The sequence below is a fragment of the Urocitellus parryii genome, chromosome 12 (genome assembly GCF_045843805.1).
Source record: "Urocitellus parryii isolate mUroPar1 chromosome 12, mUroPar1.hap1, whole genome shotgun sequence".
NCBI classification, from domain to species: Eukaryota; Metazoa; Chordata; class Mammalia; order Rodentia; family Sciuridae; genus Urocitellus; species Urocitellus parryii.
In genome coordinates, this window is record NC_135542.1 from 68326895 (window position 1) to 68351940 (window position 25046).

Sequence of the window (25046 nt, forward strand, 5' to 3'; positions counted from 1 at the left end):
GTAGAACTTGATACCCTGAAGAGAGAAGGACTGAGGTCCAATTTATCCCAGGTCCAAGAATACCCTTACTTAGGAGGATGTGTGTTAGGCTGAGTGTGGGATCCCTAGAATTCCAGCTGTAGCCACTTGTCTCGATTTGTGGAATTCCATTTGTAAGCCTGTGGACGAGTTTTTTCTATGTCTCTTAATTTAAACACACAGATTCAGGGATGCATACATGAGAGCTATAAATATCCTTTACTCCAGTGTCCCCTGGGATAGCTTTTTCAATGAAAGGGGAGATTTGTTTCACACATGACATAGCCCAGCAGCTGTGGCTGCCCTGCCAGCCCTCTGGGTGCCCAGGGAGGCACTTCCCCTAGAGAAAGGAATCTCCACTGAGGGACCCTCGACAGGCCCCTCCTGCATCTCCTGGGGCAGTACCCAAGGGCCCAGCATCATGAGAAAAGGGCAGGAGGAAGAATGAGGGTATTGCCACTCATCAGGTTCCTTTTCCCTTCAAGTCAAACATGCTCACAATATCCTTCAGGTAGACTTTTTCCTGTGGAGGAAACAGTAAATGAGTGGGCTTATAAAACATCAGTCAGAGATGTGATTCTGGAAAAGGTATTCCTTTTTAGATAAGGCCTGCATGGAACACAGGTAGGACTTAGGAAATGCCTACTTGTGTCATCAGGCCCCAGGTGCCTGCAACCCCACAATGCATTCCTGAGGGACCCAGAGAACAGAGTCTGGGAGGAGCCACAGGGTTGGTTCCAGACATTAGCCACAACAGGTGAGATGCTGGTACTAAGCATCCTGGTTTCCCTTAGTAACCTACTGTAGATTTCTCATCGTGTATTTTGCTAACCTTTTTAGAAGCTATTAATATCTCCAGGCTGTACCACACGGGAATGCTAGTTTCCTCATTTCCTCGTTTCCTTGTCTGAGTTGGGAAGGTGGATGGCCTTTTTCAATTCCAAAGCCTTTGCTGATCAGAATGCTCTGTGTTCCCTTCTTGGGACTCTGATATCAGTTTGGGATGTACCATCTCAGACTGTGGGCTGGCAGTCAAGGACCTTAAGGTTGGGGCAGTGGACCATCAGTGCTGATGGGCTTCTGGTTGTTTCCCAGCTGTGTCCCATCCCCTTTGAGACCCTTTGATCTATTTGGCTTTTTCACTTCTATTATAGTTTTCCTGAGGTTTGTTGACATTTCCACTCTTTAAACCAAAGCTTCCTAACAGGTATACCAGGCATAAGGGGTACTGAGATGCTCTCCCAACAGCTCTGGAGCACCGAGAGAATAGAGAGCCTCAAAGGGGCAGAGTGTAGCTTGTCATTGTTGTGTGTGTCGTGGTGTGACAAAAATGAATATTTATGTATTTACCTGGTGCTGGGGATCAAACCCATGGCTTTTGTGGTTTTTGTTGTGGAATTGGGGGTTTCCGGGAGATGTTACCTTATGGTGTTAAAACAAAGTAACTCTCCGTGGGGGTATCAGTTTCCAGCAAGAACAGTGTGTGGCAGCAGTGGGTACTACTGAGTGACCTCAGACAGCAGAAGGTGCTGCAAAGGAGGAGGAAGGAGAACAGTTACAAAGAAACCAAATGAAAGACCACACATGGCTTTTTAAAAAAACTAAAATTTATGACCATGGTAGGCTGAATTTCCTTTCGCTCTAGGGGCTTGGTTTTGCCCTAATTTGGCCTGCTTGGATGGGAGAGCAGCTTTCTTTACCCTCAGCAGTTTGCTGTTCCTCTTTAGTGCTGTGCACAGCTGCTCTGCATAGAGGCTTTAGGGTGGTGGCCCAGCCCTCCCTGCTCCCCAGTGGAGATCTCTTGGACTACTTCCTGTCAGAATTTCCCGGGCTAGTTCATGCTCTCTCTGGCCTCCATGTGCCTTTCTCCATCACTTCCCAATGCCTAGCCTGGTCTCTGGTGTGTGTGAGGCCTGAAGTGAATATGTTTTAAAATGAATTCATTCTTATTCAGCTGTCAGCTCATTGTGCTGAAAGGCTACCCAGTAACTATGGGGATAGCTGTGAAATAATAGCAGCAGGCACAACCCTTTTCCTGAAAAAGGGTCCAAGGAGTACCAGGCAAGTAGATATGCGGCAAGCCACCAGTTTTATTCCTACACAGGGCTAGTGGCTTTGAGGTTCCCGAGGCTCAGGCTTTTGCATCTTTCTAGAGACCACCTGCTCTTGGTCTTCTGAGCAGGAGGCAGTCTGGCAATGGAAAGACTGAGTTTTGATTTCGCAGATGGAGTTTGACCTTCCTTGTTGTAGCTGTGTCCATCGGTAACTAGCTCACCCCTGTGAGTCTGTGTCCTCTGTGTGCGTTGGGGAGATAGTTTCTACCTTGCAGAGTAGCTGTAAGGATTAGAGATTTTGTATGTAGTTATGGTGTGCTGGCAACTGAGAGTGATGTCCTGGGCCGGTTGTGGAGGGAAGTTCTCCACATAACTTCAGTTCCATTGGTATCCATTCCGGTGCCTGTTTTGCATTCAACCTTCTGGGGGAAAAGTGTGATCAGACCAAAAGAAGGTCCACTGCATATCTGGGAATGTGCTTGTGAACCTGGGTGCTGCAGGAGCCTAGATGGGAAGAGACAGGTGGTAGAAAGGGCTGTTTGGAAGATCTGGTCCTGCAGGGAGAGGGGCAGGGAGGAAAGCACTAACTGCCAGTGTGAGCCCCCACATGGACTTCTTTTGTTGGGGGGTGGGGGGTCTTCCACTTCCCAGTGAGGGGCTTGACCTCTGGAAGCCAGTTTTCTTATCTGGAAAATGGGATTTTTAATAATACTTCTGGTTGTTGGACCAGAGCAGAGTTTCTCAGCTCCCAGAGGAGGAACTTCCTCAGCTCTCAGGGCAGCTGGCCAGGGCCTGGGGCAGCCAGGGGCTCAGTTGTTCCTTCTGGTTTGAGCAGTCTACCTCAGTTCTTCCCCATGGCCTCCTGCCCCCACCCTAAGTGTGCAGAATACGGTGTATGATACAGGCAGAGGGTGTGGGGAGCTCATATTCTGGATAGGGGGAGCAGTGTGGGGAAAGCAGTCACGGGAGTGTCTCCCATGTGTCTTGGTGGGCCTCAGATCCCTGCTATCAGTGTCAATATGAGGAGTACGCTTGAGAGCTAAATTATGGAGTTTTTCACCCATGACTGACAAGTTAGTAATTAGAGAGATATTAATCTGGTGCTGCCTTGCTTTTCAATTTTAATAGAAGGAAAAGAAAGTTGGGGTGGAGGAGGCCTTTATTGTTGTCACTGTTTCTTTTCATGTGGTTGGTGGGAGAAGTGAATCTGCTGCTTCCCAGCACCCCAGATTGCAGGTATACCCAGGCTCAGGGTAGAGCTAGGGGCTTCAGAATGGCATTTTTAGAGTGCAGAGTGTGTGCCATCTGGTACCTCCCTGGGGCCTTCACCTGCTCCATCACTAATGGAAATTACTGGTGTTTGTAGGTTCAGGGAGGTTCAAGTGACTTGTTCTAGGCCACACAACTGTTAAAAGTCAAAGCCAAGATTCGAGGCAGGGCCTCAGACTCTAGGTCCTGGTTTCTTTATATTAACCAAGCTGATTACACTAATCAGCTTGACCAGAGCAAACATTCCCTTATGTTGTTGAATATTTCATACAAAAAGTACACTTGAACCACATAGCTTTTCCAGAGGGCTGGTGGAATGGTTTCTTTGGGTGGAATACAAAGGGACTGCTGCCAGAATGGCTCCTAGAAACGCTGTTGCCCCCATGAACTTGAGGCTGTTCTGTCATTTTGCATAAACCCCTTGAAAGGGACATGCCTGGGGTGGTGCTTGTGCACATTGCTGATGAGTGTGTGGAGGAACCTTGGTGCCATTTGCTTGAAGGTGTGGCCTCATGTCCTATGTTGAACTGCACGTGAACTTTCCTCAGGCCAAGGAGGCAGTGCCCTTTCTGTCCCTTTGGGCTGTTCTATTCACTAGCCTTAACAGATGTAAGCATACTGTTTGGGAGCAAATGATAGGTGTCTTCTATAGCATGGAGGCTACCCCAGGCCTTTCTCTTCTCTGTTTGAAAACTTTCTTATTTAGGAGAAACCTGCCTCTTCAAAAATGTTTGTCCCATTCACCTGAATATTCCCATAATATACCCAGAATCTTCCTCTGCTCTTATTGTTTGCCTCCTGGCCATCCCTGTCACCATCCTCTTGTCATGGGCTCCCAAGTCCTCCTGCCTGGGCTGCTTCCGTGGTGGCTGTCAAGACTGGATGAGAAAATTCTTTCATTCAGCAAATATGCACTAAACACCAAATCTGGGCTGGGACCTGTACTAGGGGCAGAGTTTACAAGGTGGGTCAGGTACAGTTCTTGCCGAGGAGCTCACATTGTAGTAGGGGGAGGGGAGCTGGGGCCTCTTCAGGAGGGCAAGAGGAGACTGGGGTCTGCTCTTTTGGAGAGGTGAACATCTAGTAAGAGCCAGGTAAGGGTTCTCCAGGTGGAGAGAGCATCCGATCGGATTCCCACATGTGCTGGCTGTTCAGCAAGGTTTGAATGATGGCACTGGTTCTCAAAGTGTGAGTCTCCAGCCAATATGTATCTCCTGGGGAGTTGTTAGGCATCCAGATTCTTAGGCTCCACCCAGATCTCCTGAATCAAAAGCTCTAGGAAATGTCCTCCAGTTGATTCTGATGCAGAAATCTCAGAGGGACTGAGGCAGTGTTTGTGTGTTTACATACCTTCCCTTACCAAGCAAGCCGCCTGCACCTCTACCCCAGCACACACACACACACACACACACACACACACACACCATCCTGAGAGAGCAGAAGCAGATACAAGAGTGCAGAAGATTTATTTATTTTTAACCCTTTAACGTACCAGACACCCCCTCCCTGCCCCCACTTCCTCCTTCTTAGATCTTACACATTTGGGGCTCTCTTCATTTGTTGCAGTGAATTGAATCCTTCAGCCAGTGGGGCTGCCTATCCAGCCCACCTGTGGAGATGGGCCAGGGCACTGTCAAGAGAAAACAGCAAGATTTCCTGAGGCTTCCTTGGCTCCATCAGAGTGCCATCTGGCTTAGGGATGTGCACACATTAGGCTCTGCAGGTATTCCTTAATGAGGCCTAAATGCCAAACCTTTTTCATTAAGAGACCAGACATACACTCTGGTCATGGTGGCTGAAGCTGGCACCCTGACTGTGATCAGATCCTGTGCCCAAGCAGGATGGTAGCTTGGTTTGTGCTGAATTAGTTCCAAAGCATCAGATGGTCCATGGCATTCCCATGCAGGTCCCAAGGAATGGGTGGAGGACGAGGAAGGGCTTTGTTACACCAATACCTTGGGAGTGACTGCTTCTTCAGTGATTGACGGATGCACTCTATATGCCATTCTGCCATTCTCCTCCCCTTCCTCTGTTCTCCTGACCCTTTCCTTTAAAATGCTCCCTTTCTTCCTTCTTTCTTTCCTTCCTTCTTTTCTTACTTTCTCTCCTTTTCTTTCGTTTTCTCTCTTTCTCCTCTTCCAGTCTAGAGAAACCATCCTCTTTCAAATGTCATGATGGTTGGGATTATAAATGAGTTGGCTCAATGTAGACTCTCTCCAAGAGGCATTTAATTCTGACTATCCCATTCAATTAAAATTCCATTACTCTAGTTTAATTTTCCAAGGGCTTTGCTCCCCAGCCAGCCAGGTCAGGACTCACACTTATTAACCGGAAGGTGTTTCTAACAGCCTCCTTGGCCCCAGAAGATGGCGATAGAATTGGTTGTGAGGAGGGGACAGAGGTGGGAGGCAGAATTTCTGCTTCCTCTGACTGTCTTCGTTGTCCGACAGGCAGGAGCTTCAGATCTTCAACCAGCTTTCATCCAGAAAGTGAGAAGATCATTCTGAGGCTCAGGGACCCATGGCTTTCTCCCCTCTAGAGGTCGATTCCTCTTGTGAATTTCAACTATGTCAATTGTGTCTGTGCTCCAATCTGGGAGCTGGTTTTATTCGTGCATAGATCTGTACTTTATGAGGATGAGAAACCCTGAGGGCAGAGTGCAGGTGGCACATTGCTCTTGGCATAGGTTTTGGAGCCTTGGTGGGAACTAGGTGAATTTTGGCAAGATTATTATGGAAAAAACTTTCACCTGACTTTATCACCTCTTTAAGTGACTTTCTTATCATCTCATTAGAAAGGGGGTTCTGACCTGTCTAGACATTATTGAAGAGCTTTAAAATCAAGTTATAAGGAAGTGTTTTAATGCATTGTTCATTTGAGTGCAATGGGACCTACAGTGGGGCTGTTTTGCAGAAAGCTATCTGGTCCATTTGTGTGAAATACTGGTGGTGAGTGTGTGCTGTGCCAGGAGCTCTAGCCCTGCAGGAATCCGTTTCTATGTTTTATGTCAGGTGTGCCTCCAGAGTGTCCTGTCACTGTGACAAGTGGGGAGGAGGGGAGGTGGAAGGTGCTGAATTGCTGGGCTGTGCCTTGCCAGGGAGGGAGACCTGTGTGTCTCCTGTGCTCCAGATGGGCACATGGAAGCATCAGCAGCTAGGAAGTGCCCCTATGAAGAAAACGATTAGACAGGGGTATTCCTGGTAGATCAGGTTGATGATGTGTACATTTCCTCTTCCTTACTTTTTAAAATTAAGATACAATTTATAGAGCATTTTCATTACCCCCCAAAGAAACCCCATACCCACTAGTAGTCACTCCCCATTTTCCCTTTGCCCATCTCCTGGCAACCACTAATCTGCTCTCTGTTTCTATGGATTTGCCTATTCTGGACATTTCATATAAGTGGAATCAAGCAATATTTGCTCTTTTGTGTCTGGCTTCTTTCATTCTGCATAATGTTTTCAAGGTTCATCTGTGCTGTGGAGGGTATCAATATTTCATTCCTTTCTGACTGAATTTTCCTTCTGATTCCTTGTGTCAGTCTACGCCCCCCACCTTGATACTGGAAATTGAACCCAGTGCTTAACCACTGAGCTGCATACCCAGCCCTTTTTATTTTCTGTATTGAGACAGAGTCTCACTAAGTTGCTTAAGTCCTTGCTAAGTTGTTGAGGCTGGCCTCGAACTTGTGATTCTCCTGCTTCAGCCTCCCCAGTCACTGGAATTACAGGCATGCACCACCATATGTGGTGTGTCAGTCTTTCTTCCATAGTCATTCTACCTACAGATCTGGGGATCATGGTCGGGGTTAAGATTGAAAGCAAAGTTCTGCTCCTGAGCCTTGGGATCTCCCCTCTTCCTTTCCAGTATTCTTATTCCCTCTGTGCCTGTGTTCATAGTCTCTCCCCCATCCACACCCTGATTCATCAACTTAACAAGAATCTGTGAAACACAGATGAGGCAAGGATCACAAAAATCCATCCTCTAGGGTTTGTTCCCTGTAGGAATGGTTTATAGAGTCCATTGGGAAGAGAAAATGTGTATAGTTGACCAAAATGCAAGTAAAAAATGGGACATGTTATAATGATAACATGTGAGAAATGTTATAAAGGTGCCCAACTGCCTGCCTACTTGGCGGGGTACTACCCGATACTCAGGGTCTCCATAGGGCCACCTTGATTCTGAAATGGTTTTATTGGAGCATTATTGGATCATTAGATACATGGGTGTGATTTATGTTATTTCATAAGAGATTAAAGTATAAATGAGGTTGCTAAAGGGTATGTGGCCCTGTTGGAAATATGGACAAAAGACGTTAACTAGTAGCTCATAGAAGAAGAAAAGCAAATGGCCAATGTAGACACACTCTGCAAAGATATGCAAATAAAACCTTTTTTTCCCTATCAAGTTACACAAGATGGGAAAAATTAATACCAAGGAGACAGGAAAGTGGATACTGTACACTATTGTAGGTAGTAAAAACTGACATGACCAGTTTGAAGGTTAATTTAGAAACGGCTCTTGAATTTGCAGTGGTCCATTTCTATAAATTTGTGCCAAGAAAACATTCAGAGTACAAAAAGATTTACATAAAATTGTGTTTTTCACACTGTTATTAATAATAGTGATAAATTTTAAACACATTGATGCATAGTAAAAAGGGAATTGTTAAATCATAGAATGATGTGTTTTAGAATAATAACAGTCATTGAAAACTGTGCTTTCAACAAATATTTGAAGGAATATAAAAGGTTAATGAAGTGTTAAGTGTGAAGAAGCATGAATCAGAACTATATATAACATGATTACAACTTTGAAGAATAGGTACATGTATAATATGCAGGGAATAAGTTGGGACAAAATAGTCAAAATGTTAAAGTTGTTGACTCCAAGTGGTGATATGAAATAATTCTAGAAATTTACTTCTTTCTACTTCATTCTGATTTTCCTCCAACTAAAAAAAAAAAAAAAAAAAAAAAGTCATTGTATTTTTTTTTTAATGAAAGTTATAATGCAGTTAATTTAAAGAATTAGCAGTTCTGTTAGGTCCTATGTGAAGACACAAAAGATCTCTCTCCCCCTACTGAAAAGAAGTGACCCACTCCCCTCAGACATCCACTTTTGACTCTTGTTTATTTTGGTAACAGACACCCTGTGTTGACTCCACACCTTACACCAAGGATGAGGCTTTAGCTTTCTTTCACTGGTCCCTGCACTTCCCATCCACCCGGTTCCAGTAGCTGCATTGTATTTTCAGGCTGACTGATGGTTGATTTTTATATATATATTTTAAATATCTTTATTTTTATGTGGTGCTGAAGATCGAACCTAGTGCCTTACATGTGCTAGGCGAGCACTCTACCACTGAGCCACAACCCCAGCCCCCACCTCCCCCAATCTGATTCTTGATTTGTCTCAAGAACCTCTTTTTCTTCTCTGAAAACTCTTAGGATCTGCTATCTCATCCTAAAATTTTACAACATGGACTTTAGGGTGGGGTCTAGCTGGCTATTGTGGCCCTTGCAATCTGGAAATTCTTGTCTTTTGGTTCTGAGAAATTTTCTTGGTTCATTTCTTTGGTTACTTTACTTCCTGTTACTTCACTTCTATTACCCAGATTTAGAGGCTGGATTTCCTGGTATGGTCCTCTAATTTTCTTACATTTCTGCTCACTCTGTCTCTTTTTGTTCTATTTGGTGGAGATTTCCTCAATTTTGTTATCTCCACCTTAATATTCTTTTTTTTTTAAATGTGATTCTATTTTTAATGTATGAGAGGTTTTCCTGTTCTCTGGATCTCTCCCCCTGCATCCCCTTTTCTATTTGGCTTGTTTTTTTGATGGACTATCTTCTGTGATTTCTCTGAGTATTTTGATAGTTGTTTCAGATTTCTGTAAGTTCTAGGATATTGTTATAATTGTTCTATTTTCTTAGCTATTATCTTAAACTCTTAGTATCTAATTTATAAATTAAATTTTATTATGTATATATAGGAAAAACATAGATTATATAGAGTGAAGTATTATACATAACCTCAGGTATCTTCTGGAGTTTTGGAATGTATCCCTTGCAGATAAGGGAGGACTACTGTGTAAGTATGGAATGACTAAATCTAATTAAAGTCTTTTTTCAACTAAGTCCAATATCTATGTTTCTTCAAGGATGGTCAGGGTAGATATGTTTTGGTCTTTTGAATGGACCTTGTTTTCTTGTTTCTTTGTTTTGTGATTCTTTCAAAGTTTTCATCTCCCTGTACAGTCTCTCATTTTTATTTCTGCCTTTTATGAAGGTTGATTTGACATTTCCACATGTTTATGAGAGATAACGTCATCATGTGAGAAGTGGTATATGAGTGGGATGGTTGATTTTGGTCCTCCTTGTAGATCAGGGTTTCTCAACTCATCATTGTTGATGTGGGATGGATTATTCTTCATTATCAGGTGCTGCCTTGCGCGCTGTAGGATGTTTCTTGGCATCTACAGACATTATCAAATTTACCTGTGGGGCCATATCACCTCACACCTCCTCCACTATTGTATTATGATATGTCTAAACCTGTTAATTGGGCGAACCTGTAAGGTCAGTATGTGTAGATCTTTCCTCTTGGGGTGATCATATTCCCCAGAAAATCATCTTATATTCTTCTGCCTCAGGGGTTTATGCGAGGCTGGCAGTGTTCAGGATAGGTAGAAGAAGCAGGATGGGGAATCTCAGTTTTCTTGCCTGTGTGTTCAGTATGTTCAACTGGACCTTGTATCCTGCCATCTGGGTAGCCTTTGTTCTGCCCCTTCCAGAGAATAAATATCCTCTGCTTTTCACCAGGATTGGGGAGTTTATCACAATAGAAAATGGGATCTGGGGTTAAACTGCTTCATAAGTAGACTTTGAGTCTACCCTTGGTTTGTGACTCTGCCTTTGTTCCATATCCAGGACGTGCTGCTCCAGTTCCCCTACCTTCAGAGCCTGTTATGCAGAATGAGCTACTACTTAACTTGCCCTCATTGTTGGCTTGGGCATGGCTCCCTAGGTTTACTAAGTCAGTTCATTCATTCTTTTGTCCTCTAGCTTCTAAATTTTTCTTGCTGTTGTCTCCTTTCCTGTTTGTTTTGTCCTTGTGGCTTTATGCTTAAAAAAATTACTGTACGTGTTACAGGATTTTGGATGGATCAGAGATAAATGTTTCTGTTCAGTCAGCTGGGATTTAACTGAAGTCTTCCCCACTTTATATTATTAGAAACATAAATACAAAGAACATAATTATAATGGTGGCTCTTCTGTTCAGGGCCTGCCTCGAGATATTTGGAAAAATGAATTTGTAAGAAGCTTGCTGAGCCTCAGGCTTTGGAGCCAAACAAGTTGGATGTCATGGAGGGGGTTTGTTTCCTTTGGGGCCTGGCAATGCATGATGGCCTTTTTCTTCCTATATTCTGGTGACTGGGAACTCTGTCCACTAATCTTACCATTGGGCAAAGCTGTATGGTGCCAATATTCTAGTTATCCTGTGCTAGATTCTGTGTAGGATCTGTATGGACAATGACCTTTCAGTCAACTTATTTTTCAGACAGGCCAAAACAGGTTACAGCTTTCTTCGGTTGCATTTCAGCCACTTTGATTAGATTTGGGTGTTTTCTTATGTCTCAGTCTCCTTAATATGACCCACACTATGGATGTGGGTCATAACTATATGGCTTGATTTTTATTAATGTAATTCTCAAAATGTAGTCTTGTCTCAAATGGTTAGGTATCTTCCTATACACTGCCCCCCAGGACATGTTGACTGTACCTGCAGTGCAAGGACACTGACTGGGAGGCAGGAAAGAACACGTTCTGCTTTGGTGTGAGGGCAGGTCTGGACAGTTTCCAAGGTGAAGAAATGGCATGGGTGTATGGGTTTGGGGCAGGGAAGAGCAAGTATTGTGGGATAAGAGGCATAAAAGAGATGCACAGGAGAGGTTGGGGGGAGCAGCCTGTGTCCATTTCGACAACAGAGTGGGTGGCATCAGGGAAGCTGTTGAAGCTAAGGTTGGCAAAGAAGCTTGATGCCAGCTGTGACTGGCCTGGAACACTCGGCTGAAGAGTATGCTTTCTGAAGGGCGCAGTTGGGAGCTAGTGACATCTCTGAAGATTGGTGCCATGAGGGGAGGTAACAGAGAGGCACATCCGGTGGTTTCTCTGTTTAGCCTTTTCTAGTCCTCAAGAGTTCTGTGGCACATAGCACCTTTCTTTATCTTGTGTCATTAATCTGAGCTTGCATTTGAGGACTTCTTGGACCTGTTTATCCTATTTAATCATAACATGACCCATGAGATTGGTAGTATCATCTACCTATCCTTGCCTTTTTTTCTTTTTTAATAGGTAAAAAAAAAAAAAAAAAAAAAAAAAAGCAGGCTCAGAGACACTGCAACGACTTGCACAAGGTCACATACGTGGTCCTTGAGAGTCAACATGAGGTCTCAGACCAGGCCTTCAACTTCAGATTTGCATCCCCCTATTTAGTGACTTCCCCTTGCTGCCTGGATCTCACCAGATTCCTTAAGTAAGCCAGTGACTCTTTAAAGAGAGCCACTGTTTCATTTTCCAAGAGGCACAGAACCCAGGCTCCAATGATGGACTGCAGGCTTCCATAGACTTGCTTAGTGGGTAATTCAGGGCGTGGCTCAGAGCCGGAGCTAGCAGGCTGCTGTGCAATTTGGCCAGGCCACAGGCCTCAATCTCAAACTTGAATCCACCCCTGTGGGTGCAGCTGCTCCAGGGACTGTTTCACCACCACTTCACCTAGTGCCTGGGCTCAGCTGCTGCTCTCACTGCCCTGAGGGAGGATGGAGGCAGGGATTACTGCACCTGTCCTGGTGCCAATGCCAAGGGTTTTATGGGACAGCACACAAGGGAACAGGCTTGAACCGCTGCACATATGAAAGCAAAGTTTGTCTGGTGCTTTTCCAGTCTCGTATTGTGGTTCCTGGTTTCCTCATCATCTGAGGGTTGCTTCCCTTTGATTTCGCTTTGCAGGCTCCTGGTTTGCTGTGGTTAGTGCAAGATGCTTCCCTAGCCAGGTCTTTAGAATAGACAATCAGCCCCTGGATTGCCTGAATTTGAAGACAGAGGGTAGTGGGGTTAATGAGTATCCTTTCAACCACTGAAAATGACTGTGACTGTGTGCAGCAGGAGCCAGGGGAGGACCTGTGGCCTCACCATAGCCTGTGTGCACCTTGACTCTTCACTTTTCCATGGAGTTCTTCACTATCATGTTCTGAGCACATTTTTGAGGTATTTTGGTTTTGCTGTTTTCTAGCTAGCCATGTAAATGTGCATTTATTTAAACTAGCAAAACTTCTAGGTGTGTTTTTCTCAAAGTCAATGTCATTCTCAGTTCTCATTTTCTGCCTATTTATTCCTCTGTCCCATATCTGGAACGGAATGGAGAAGGAACACACCTGGGCAGGTGTGGTTATAAATTAACAGCTATCACATGGGCTAAGTGCCTTTCATGCCTCAGTTCAGTTACTCTTCCCAGTAGCTTAAGGGGAGGATTCATCAGTAGTGCATTTGATAGATGAAAGGAACAGGAAAGGCTTGCTGGAGGCCATACAGCAAGCAAGGCTGACTCAGATTCACAAGGTCCATGCCTGGGATCTATGCTATGCTGCCTGGTTAAAGGTGAGAGTTAGGAGACCTGCCAACAGCTCCACTTCTGCACAGCTGACCATGTGACTTTAGACAAGCGTTGAGCCTTCTTGAGATTCGATTTCCTCATCAGTAAAGTGGAAGCCATCCTATCTCCTGGGCTAATAGTGAGGGCCCAGTAAGATAGTTGGGGTTCATGTGAAAGCAGGAAGCGGGTAGTCTCCTAGGGCTGTGAAGTTGAATAGGCTATAGTAGTGTGTTGGGGTTTCTTGTTCCAGGGCTGCAGGAGCTCTGCGGGGAACTACTGTAGTACAGAAAGGCCAGAGCTGGAGAGAGAGAGAGAGAGATGAAGGAAATAATTCAGAACGGGCAGGGGGAGGGGAGGAGATCAGACCTGTGCTGGAGGATAAGCCACACTCTGCAGCATGTAATTGGTGAGTTGTGCAGGGTGTGAGGGATCAGTGTGGGGGCCCCCAGCTCTTCCTACAGGGTGATTCTGCTGTGTTCAGCACCTTTCTAAGTTTTTAAAGAAATCTATATGCGTGTTTGGGGGAAGGTACCTGCAATATCACACCATGCACACTTGTGTATATATACATTTTTTTTTAAGTTTGAGGTTAGAATTCACGCAATGTAAATTTAACTATTTTGAAGTATACAATCCAGTGGCATTTAATACAGTCACAGCATTACACAGCCACCACCTCATCTAGTTCCAAAACATCTTCACTGCAATAGAAATTGCATGTATTTTAAGGGGTCTGTCCATGCAGAAGTGTCTGTGAGCTGTGTCAGATCATCCCAATCTTGCCTACCTGCTCAGAGCTCTCCTCACCCACAGACAGTGGATCACACTCATGGTTTGGCCTGCAGAGTGTGACTCATGTTCTTAGATGGGTTTGTTAGTCACAGTGTAACTCCTCCACGCTGTTTGGCTGCATCATCTGTACGTGGAGAAAAGCAGCTTTTCAGGCTTAATCAGAGAGTACCATTGATCCTTGGTCTCATTGGGGCACCATTCCAGAACCCCCCCAGATCCTCAAATCCATGAATGTTTAAGGCCCTTATATAAAATGGTGTAGGATTTGCATATAACCTACACACAGCCTCTCTTATACTCTAAATCATCTCTAGATTACTTATGATATCTAATAAATGTTAATTGTCATTTTCGGAAATTTGACGAGGAAAAAGGTCAGTACATGTTGAGTACAGACAATTTGGTGTGTATGAATATTTTCTATCCACAGTTTGCTGAACCCATGGCTATAAAGCCCCTGGATAAGGAGGGCAGGCTGTTGTTGGAGTCTTCTCCTGGCCTCTTGGCTGCCTGTCTTCTCAGTACAATAAAAGGACAGGTGCAAGTGTGGGAAATGTCAGTCTCTGCAGACTGGGTGTGGGTCAGGGTGAGAAGACTGTCCCTGGGCAGTGTCAGGCCTGGTACTTTCATTGCTAATTCTGGAGATTGGTGTGGGTTCTGTGACTGAGCTATTTTTGTATACACCAGTGGTAAAACAGACCACTGCACTGACCTGTGGGTGCTCTGAACAGTCTCCATGAGCTGCTTATAATGGGCCAAATCCTTGAATGCTGAGGGGAGTGTGAGAGAAGCTGAGGGAAGTATCGGCTGCAGAAGAGGCAGTGGCCACCTTGGACTATCCAGGAATGCTTCATTCTAATTGGACAGCTTAGGTCCCTTATCTACCCAAGATCCATGCCTACCTCTGGGAAGGATGGGGAATGGATGCTGATTGGCTTAATCCAACCATGGATTAAGTCAAATATGGAGTCAAGGTCTCCAGGGTCATGTGTCTGGGTGGGCCCTGTCTTAAGTCAGGACTTTGGAAAGGAGGAAGAAGAATACTGGGTAGAGAGCCAACAATGCCATCCATATTAGGAAAAATAAATGTGAAGACAAAAAGGCTGTGGTGAAAAACAGTCACAGGAACTAAAATGTGAAATTAGTTCACAGTAGAGTGAGTTTACAGCTGACTTCATTCAGGCAGGTGGGTTGGATCCATCAGTGTGCACAGAAAAAAATAACTGTGATCACAGGAACCAGTTTGATTTCTCACTGAAAATGACAATAGCAACCTGAGAAATTAGCCTGTCACTGGAGAACTCAGACACTTGATCCACCCTCTCCAGCTCTGAAGCGGTAAAGGGGGTGTAGGCCAGCACAGGGCAAGCCACCAGTGACCTGGCTGCAGCCTCCCTTTCGACTTAGTCTTCCAAATGCTCCCCTCCTCCATTCAGCAAGAATTTAATAAGCAGATACCAGAAGCCAGGTATCTGCTTATTAAAGACTAGTCCCCTGCCCTCAGAGAGTGTGGTGGAGGAAACAGAAAAGAAAATAGACACTTCGTATTGGAAACGGAGGCGAACCCACAGTGCTAGGGAAGTAGAGTGTGGGGGTGCTTGATCTGAATTGGGGTTTCAGGTTAAGATCTGTTTGTTGTAGTTAGCTTTTTCACCACTATGACCAAAAGACCTGACAAAAACCATTTCAGAGGAGGGAAAGTATATTTGGTGATCACGGATTTAGAGGCAGACCATCATGATAGAAAGGTATGGTGGAGGAAAGCAGCTCAGGTCATAGCGATCGGGAAGCAGAGAGAGCCTAAGCTGGGCTCACCAGGGTCAAAATATATACACCCAATCCACATCCCCAATGACCTACCTCCTTCAGCCACATGCTATCTGCTTCAGTTACCTCCCAGTTAATCCATTCAAGTGGATTAATGCACTGATTAGGATAAGACTCTCAAAACCCAATCATTTCACCCCTAAATTTTCTTGCATTGTCTCATAGATGGGCTATTGGGAGACACGTCATATCTAAACCATAACACTGCTGGACAAAGCAATTTTTAGACCAAAACCTGGAAGATGAGTAGGAGCTACCCGAGTAAGGAAGTGGAGAGTGGGAGACGAATGTGAGGATGGGCAGTTGGCTGGCTGGGTACGCATGATGGGGTGAAGGGCTCCTGCTCTGTGTCCACTTGAGGTTACTTGAGGACTTCCAGGTTTTTTGGGGCTGCCTGATTGGGTAGAAATATCGTTTATCAAGATGGTCAACACAGGAGGATTTGAGGAGAAGGTGGAGTTGAGTTTAGAGGCGTGGTGTCTGAGATGTTCTGGTTCAGCCTGAAGGAGGCATTGAACAAAAGGCTGGGTCTGGAACTCAGGCAGCCCGTCCCTCTCACTGCTTGACCTCTCCACCCTAACCCACCCAGCATGGGCCTCAAATATTTTCCTGAATGTGCTTCTCTCCATCCTCTGTCTTTTGCATCTCTGTAAAAGATTCTGCCAGCTGCACAAGCCAGAACCTGGATTATTCCTTTGCCTCACATTTAGTCCATCACCCCAGCTTGAGTCCACTTCCTAAACAGGTCTAGAAGCCTCCATTTCTCTACCCGTCAGCTGCTTTCACATAATCTAAGCCACTGCCTTCTGTCCCCTGAGTTCCTGTAGCAACCTCTGTTCTTATGTTCCTGTCCACTTCCAGTGCCCCCTCAAAGCATCCTGGATAGTCTTTTTACAAAGTCAAATGATATGGGTCCCTTGTCTCACCTTGTGATGATTTCCATGGCAGGCCAGCTCCATCTCTAACCCCACCTGCTACTCTGGCCCTTCCCAGGGCCTTTGATATCTCTCAGGGCCTTTTGTGTTGGGGCTTTTGCAACTGCATCTGGACTGTTAAGGCCCCCGTCAGTTCTCTGGTTGGAGGTTGTCCCCTCGGAGGAGTCTGTCCTGACTGTGCAGAGGCAGCTGGTCCTCCTGGTTTTTCTTTCCTAGTACCTGGCTCTTCCTTAACAACACCAATCCCACTTTGCAATCATGGTCATTTCTGTCCCAGTTTTGCCTACCTCAGGACATCAACTATATCAGAACCATCCACCTACCCTTTTTCTTATCCTTTTAACTCTTATCCTGTTTTTTTCTTCCAAGTGAAATCTATATAATAGAAACCCCCTCCTCAGACACATAATTTTAAATCAGCATCCTAGCAATAACACAAAATAGAATGAAAGGAAAGCAATTCATTATAAAAATATTTATTTCAGTAGTAAATTCCTAAATCCCCAGGGCTTATTATTCCAGAAATCATAATAAACCAATGAGGTGCCTATACCTATGGGTATAATAGGTACAATTATCATGAATGTACTAGCCACATTTTTGTTTTGTTTTGTTTTTTGGGTTTATACCGGGGATTGAACCCAGGTGCACTTAACCACTGAGCCACATCCCCAGATCTATTTTATATTTTATTTTTAGATACGGCCTCACTAAGTTGCTGAGACTGGCTTTGAATTCTCAATCCTCCTGACTCAGCCTCCCGAGCTGCTAGGATCACAGGCATGCACTGCTGCACCTGGCTCTAATATGTTGACCGACATATTGTGTTTTATTGGTGATTCAGAGACTAAGAACAGTATTGCCAGTGGCATATGATTTTTTTGTGATGGTAAGCAACTCCTGAGATGTTTTGAACAAAATATAGTCTCCTTAATTTGGACTGAGATTGGCTTTCTAGAAAATTCATTGAAACCAAGCTTAAAAAAAATGTGTTTATATATTCAATTGAGTCAGGCCCTGGATTCACATAATTATGAAAGTTTTTTTTTTCATGTTCTTGAATGCCTAACAGAACACTCAATAATCATGCAGGGTCCAGAACTATTTTTCAGTGTACAGGTTGTATAGCCCCCAGCTTCCACCCCTAAATGCCAGTGGAGTTCCATTCATTTTAATAATCAAAGGCACCTCCCAGATTTCCAGACACAGAGCCCTACTGCTGCTGGACAGCCACTTTCCCACTCCCCCATCATGAGCTAAATTCCAGGAGGGGCATTGTCCACGTCTACTTTCCACTAGTGTGTAGCACCTTTTTTGCCAGATATTTTTAATCTGGCAGTAAATATGAATGGTGATTTCATCAATGTGAAATTTGTGCCACAAAGTTAGGAAAGAAGTATACCCCCTGGAAGTGTGACCTGGCATTTGCCTTCTTTCTGTGTGCCTTAGGCCAGCCGACCTTTGTTTTAGTGAAAGAGACTTATAATTATAGTTCCAGACATTGTAGAATTTCAGCTCTAAGTCCTTTTACAACCAGGGGAGTCACCTCACTGTGCACAAAAGAGAAAGCACTGGCTCTGAAGCTGTGGCTTTTCTTTTTTTGGAAAGGCAGCCTTGTCTGCTAGAAGAGCTCAAAGCACTTGACCAGCTCTCTTCTCTCAACATGTGTATGCTATATTTATTCTCCCTTCACAGATGGGGAAATGAAGCTTGCCTGAGGGCCGTATTTAGCTAGGTCTTGATCCTTTGCCTTGTGGGGGTCAGCTTAGATAAAACAGACTCCCAAGATTTGAGTGTCATCCAGGAGTTGAAATCTCCTCCCACATTCAATCTGTTACTAGCACTGCTCACAGGGTAAAAAGTTAGTTTGAGCATTTTCTGTTTGATACGTGGCGATCTGCTAGTTTTTAGATGAGGAAGTGCTCATTCCTAAAGACACACAGTAAGATGACCACAAGGCCAGTCCCCTCCCTGGTTGTCTTCCTGCCCCATCAGATGTACATTTCCTCTCCTTTTTCTCAGACTAACCTAGACGGGAGTTATGATCAGTCAAGTAGCTGAAAGGAAGGTAGGCACCCAAACAGCCCACCATCTGGGTCCCCAACTCCTAAAGAATTGGAACATTAACGAGGAGACTGACATTAAGAATCATGTGAAGATGACAGTTGCTGAAAGTTAGAAGCTAAACCTTCAAATTTTGAGAATTCTTTTACTAAGAGCTAATCAGGCTTGTGACATAAATACCATTTCTCAACCAAAATGAAGATTAAAAAGAAAAAGAAGAAAAAAGACCAGATAAATGAAAAATTTTGAAAAATAGTTGCCTCTTAGGAATTTATAGCACTTTTAAAAAAATTATTTTTCATATCCAAATGTTCTTTGGTCCAACAGTAGTGGGAGGGAGTACAAGGTCGTGGACAAAGTCAATACATTTGTTAGTGATGAGCTCTGAACCAAACTTATTAAAACGGTTCCCAAAGGGACTCAACTCAGCTTCTTTGCAAAACAGATTTTTGCTGTTGTTTTGAGGTGTCGGGATCAAGCCCAGGGCCTTGCCCACGGTGGGCAAGCACTCTGCCACTTAGATATAGCCCCAGCGCTAGAGTTATTTTTAAGGAGGTTAAAAAGTGATGTTTTCATTTCCCATAGGTAAATATAAAATGAACTGAAAAGTGGCAAAATGACTACACCAAGGGAACGAGGTCTCACTGATTACCATTACCACTGATTACTATAGAAATGTCTTTAACATTGAGTTAGACCAGACACTTTCCATCTTCAGGAACTTGTTTCAGCACGTATCCCCTTTGAGGCTGAGGTGTTTCAAGAGCTGTGGCTTGATACCTATTTTGGGCTTCTCACTGGAAACAGATGTTTTAGAGGTCGATTTCTACTGTGTGCCTTAGAAATGACAGAGTTGCTACTATTCATACACCACAAAGCCACCAGTTGTCAGGGTATTCTTATTTAGTTGTCGAACATTTTATATTGTCTCTGAAAGTAGCCAGCAGCCTTTTTAGACTCTGGAAGGCTGTGCTTGCCTATGAAAGAGTTACTTAATTGTGGTCCTACTTTTTCTCATGCTGGGTCATTGCAAAGACTTGGATAAAATACAGAGGAAGACTTTCAGAGGTTGTGATTGATGACTGTTTCTTAAATCGACATGCTGGGTTATTTGGGAGTATAATACATTCTTATAGAACTTTCCGGTTTTCCGAGCATTTGTCAGTGACATCTTTCCACTTTATAAGCAGAGAAACAAAGGCTCCAAGAAAGAAGGGACTTACCCAAGGACACACTGATTGTATATGTTCTAATCCTCTCCATTCTGCAAGGCCCAACTCAAATGCCTCTTGAAGAAGTCTTTTCTTGGTGGGCCCTAACTACCACTTTTGGCATGTACCACATTCTAACTTGTAATACATGTTCACGTTTTCTTCTCTTACGATGAACTTCCTAAGAGCAAAGACTGTTACACACTTGAGTATATCTCCCCACCAATCCGAATTCTTCCTTGATGCTACTAACCTTAAGGTGTCCTTCCATAGCAGCTTGCAGTTTCTTCTAGGCTTTGGTTTTGTGGTCTGCAAAGCCCTGAAGAGGTGTATAAGCACATTGTGGGTACAGTTACTCATTGGAGCTCCTTGCTTTATTCTTAACAGATATCTTATGTTTGCAAAGTGTTTTTCAAATTAGATATTTGAATCTTGCCCTTCCTTCATGTCCCTGGTGAATATAGCACCATTCTGGGCACATAGTAGTGGCTTAATAATGATTGTCAGATTAAGCATTTATCTGTTCACCTTCTCCCACCTCCACCTTTGTCTCTCCTGTTGTTTGTGTCTTGAATTCCCAACTAAACTATAAGCTCCACTGTGCAATTTTGTCTTATCTGTGTGTATCGAGTCTTATCTTCCAATAAATCCTTATTGATTACTTTCAAGTGGCCCATGTATGGTAGCACACCAGCTAACAAAGCACAACCAAGGCTAGCTTGTCCAGCGTGAATGGGTTTATATTAAATGTACCTTCTAGATGGGTATTTTAAATAGACATCCACAACCTGAAACATGTATTTTAAACAAAGACCAGCAAAGTAGAAGGGAATGCTCAAATCCTCATGAATTGGGCATAAACACACTCATGGGCCCCGCTAGCTAGCCATACATAAATAGGGGTCATGACTCATGGGAATCTGCTGTTTCTCCCTGTTATTCCTGGAGATCTTTTTATTTCCTCTCAGAGTGCATTTCTTTGGTTCCTTGTCTGTGATTTTTGTCTGGTGGTGTGTGATATTTTTAAGGGTTATGGTTGTCATCGTCACAGATGGAGGATTCTTGACAATATTGCAGAGCCTCATCACTGAGCTACCGGAACTCATACCTCTGCTACTTAAAGAAGAAAGAAGCTAAAGAATTAACTAAGTGGCCAGTAAACACAGTGACCACACTATTTTTTGAAAAATGGTTTCGATGTCAGACAGTTGTCTTTAATATTCTTTTATGTACTCCTAAGAATGTTCCAGTTAAATGTTTAAATACCTACTTTTTAAATTAGAACTAAAATATCTAATTGGTTTGTTAATTAGGAGGACACTGGAGAGTTGTCGGGAGAAGTTATGACTTTGATAAGGAGTCATTTAAAAAGTAAGGGCAGTTCCTCCATTTTAAATCTTTTTGTGTTATCAGATTTAAAATACATAGCTCAAAATGATTCTGTAAGCTTCCACCTGTTTATTTCCAAATCTGACATTCCACATTAAGTTCACTCAAGATATGGAGCAGTGAGTAGAAACAACTTTCTATGATGCTGGTACAGTATGCACAGGGGATAATTTATTTTTTAAATTTGCTGTCTATTATTAGACTTCTAATTACTCAGGCTGGATAGAAGCAGAAAGGTTTTATTCCTATAATAACTGCCAGTTATTTAGCTGGAGGTGACAGGCAGAAGGAGTTCATTTAGGTAGCTCAGACTTAGGAAGTAACGTTTCTTTCCAAAGAATTCTAAATGTGTTTTTGGTTTTGTTTATAACCCCAGTTCTTCACATTTAATTATTTTAACAAATCTGCAAATTAGCAGATCCCTGGAAATGGTTGGCCTAATTGCCCTCCCCCTTTGTGCCCACATGTTTCTCAGCCAGGAAAATCAGGGTTCATTGTGGTTTGGAGAGGAATTTATGTAATATACCTATGTTCTGTGGAATATTTGGATTAATATTATTAAGTATTAATTCCTAGGGAACTTTGAATTTAGCTTTTTGAAGTTTCTTGTCCTAGCCTCCTAGAGAAGAGAGTGCCCAATTCTGTTTCCCTCGTGAGGTAAACTTGCTTCAAAAGTAAAAATTTCATTAAAAACCTAATTTGGATTCTTTTTAAAAAAATTTTTGTAGTTGTAGATAGAGAGTGCCTTTATTTTATTTATTTTATGTGGTGCTAAGGATCAAATCCAGTGTCTCACACATGCTAGGCAAGCACTCTGCCACTGAGCTACAGCCCCAGCACATAATTTGGCATTCTTGAAAAATATGAATCTTCCTTGGATATGTTTTAGGTCATCTTAAAGCTGTTGAATTCCAAAATGACTAATTAGTACAGTCAATCTATATCATTCTCTTTTTATTAATCTGAAAATTATACTGTCTTCAAGAGACCTTAGTTTGTGTGTTTTGTTGGGAAGGTAAAAATTTTTATTTCTCAGTAAAGGAGTTTCTTCTGGGGTTGGAGGGAGATACAAAGCTGGGAAGGCATGGAACTCCTGGAACCCTGTGTGGATTTGCAGAGGAATGGCAGAGTCAGCTTGCCATTGGGTAAATAATTTTTGTTAAAGCATTAACAGATTCTTTCATATGCCATGGGAGATGCTGAGTGCTTTATAAAAAAGTTGTATTATTTCATTGATTCCCTCACAATCCTATGGGATAGTACCCCCATTTCTGTTTCTGTGAAAATTGGAAATCTAAAAATGGACAAGGAGTGATGTTTAATGAGAACATCCCATTCTAGGACCAGGCCAATCACAGGATTGCTGGGTAGGATGCTGAGACTAAATACTGTTCTTTTTGATTCTTTTATGGATTTGTAGTTTGAAATAGGCAGTAGTGTGTAAAAAATATATTCATCACACCTGATCATACTACTTGCCACTCAAACTGGAGTTTAAAACATGTTATGTTTTTTGATATTAGTTCTTTCTTAGTAACTGACTGAGGTGTGATGTGTCCCATACCCATTCTACTTGATCTCTTCATTAATAATGCCTTAACACCAGGGAACAGCTTTAGTAAAAACCAACTAGAGACCTTCATTTTAAAAATAAAGGGTGTAGAAGCTTGGGGGGCATTTCTCCATTGTCACAAGATAGCCATCACCTGAGAAAATGTTTCAGTACCCACGACTCCAGGATATAGGCGTAACCTTTGCAATAAAAACATAAGGGTTAACCTCTAAGAGTTTAAGATGAATACAGTTAGCCCCCCATATCTGTAGGTTTCATGTCTGCAGATTCAACCAACAGAGGATTGAAAATATTTGGGGGTAAAAGAATCTGTACTGCAGACGTTTTCCCCTGTCTTTATTCCCTAAGCAGTACAGTATAACAATGATTTGCACAGTGTGTGAATTCTACTGGGTATTATAAGCAATCTAGAGATCATTTAAAGTATATGGGAGGATTGTGGAGATTATATGCAAATACTATGCTATTTTGTTTAAGGAACGTGAACATTTGATCATCAGGGGCCTGGAAACAGTCTCCCACAGATACTCGGGGATTATTGTATGCTTGAGTTGAAAATTATAGTAAGAATTATCAGATGATAATATGAAATAAAAACTGTCCTATGAAGGAAATAGTACTGCTAAACACGGAGTGGAAGATATTTTAATGTTCTCTTAGTTTTATGTTTGTGGTGTTTTGTACTTAAGTAGGTCATTTAAGAGGGCAGGTGTCCTAGGCCAAAAAGTTTCCTTGAAACCAGATGTGAGTCTACCAATGAAAAAAGTGGAATTCTGATTCTGTTCCCTCACTAGAATGTAAAAGCAGAATTTTGTGCCACACAGAACAGTCTGTGCAAAATGGGACATTCACTGCCTTTTATGACAGAGACTAAAAATCCTTCCAGAAAGATAACTAAGCAGCAGCAGTTTAAAACAATGTGATGGTCCAGGGGGGTCTGTTTGGAGAGATCTCCAAGATAGACTCAGCAAGGGAGATATGTATAACATGTGCTGTGTGATCTAGTTTATGTCCAGATGACTGAACATATATAGTTGCAGGTATATATATATATATATATGCTTAGAAAAAGAATTGGATGGATATACATGAAAAAAATTAGGAAAGGTTATGAAAGTTGGGGAGAAAAGGGAGGCTTTTAGGATTTACAGTGTATATTTCTCTTTAAATTCTCTTACACACACACACACACACACACAATTTTATGAAAACTACATAGAAAGCTAAAATTGCAGGTCTTATTGGAGGTGTATAGATAAGATGAGGCTCTGGAGTCAAACCTGCTAGGGTTTGAATCCCAGTTCCTTTACTTATGGCTGTATATCATTAAAACAAGTTACTTACCTTCTGTGTCTCCACTTATACAAAAGGATAAAAAATAAATAAGGGTACTTGTGTTATACAGTTGTTACAAGGATTAAGTAATCTATGAAAGACCCTATTGATCAGTACTTGACATATAAGTAAATATTCAGGATATGTTATTAAATTATGATATGTAGTGTCTAGTTCTCCTCAATTCTCTTATGTAGACTTTCCAGTTAAAAAGGTTCCCAGTGACAACTTTAGTAATCAAAATGAATTTTCTTTTTTCATTGAATCTTTTAATGATACTCTCATAATATTACCCCACTGGTTTTCAGGACTTCAAAAAGAGAAACAACATTAAAAAAGCCCAAAAAATATAATAAAAAAAATTAAAAAGGGCTGGAGTTGTGGCCCAGCGGTAGAGTACTCCTTACCTAGCACTTGTGAGGCCCTGGGTTTGATCCTCAGCACCACATAAAAATATATAAATAAAGTAAAGGTATTGTGTCCAACTACAATTAAAAAAATATATAAAAAAATTTAAAAAAAGAGAAATAACAAAAACAAGTGGAACTATCTTGCTTTATGTAGAATGCCATACATTGCATCTATGGAGTACGCCTGACTTGCTTCCTTGGCCATGGGACCTGATATACATCTCATTGTGGACTGTAGACATGTAAATGTGAACAGTGAGTTTTGTCTTTCTTCTCCTTAGGAAGACTATGATCGTCTGAGGCCTTTATCTTATCCAATGACTGATGTCTTCCTCATATGCTTCTCTGTGGTAAACCCAGCCTCATTTCAAAATGTGAAAGAGGAATGGGTACCAGAACTTAAGGAATATGCACCAAATGTACCCTTTTTATTAATAGGAACTCAGGTATGTCTCCTTTGATTTTACCAATGTTTGGGGGTTGCTCTCAAATAGTCCAAGGTTTCCAAATAATATATG

The 25046-nt window shown here is 42.7% G+C and overlaps 1 protein-coding gene across 1 annotated transcript in view; it reads left to right on the forward strand.

Moving 5' to 3' along the window:
- Rhoq (ras homolog family member Q) overlaps positions 1-25046 on the forward strand; it is a 32327-nt gene that overhangs the window by 5109 nt on the left and 2172 nt on the right. Inside the window, exon 3 of the mRNA XM_026385764.2 lies at positions 24810-24974. Within this exon, the coding sequence (XP_026241549.2) occupies positions 24810-24974 (165 nt within the window). The remainder of the gene's footprint in view (positions 1-24809; positions 24975-25046) is intronic.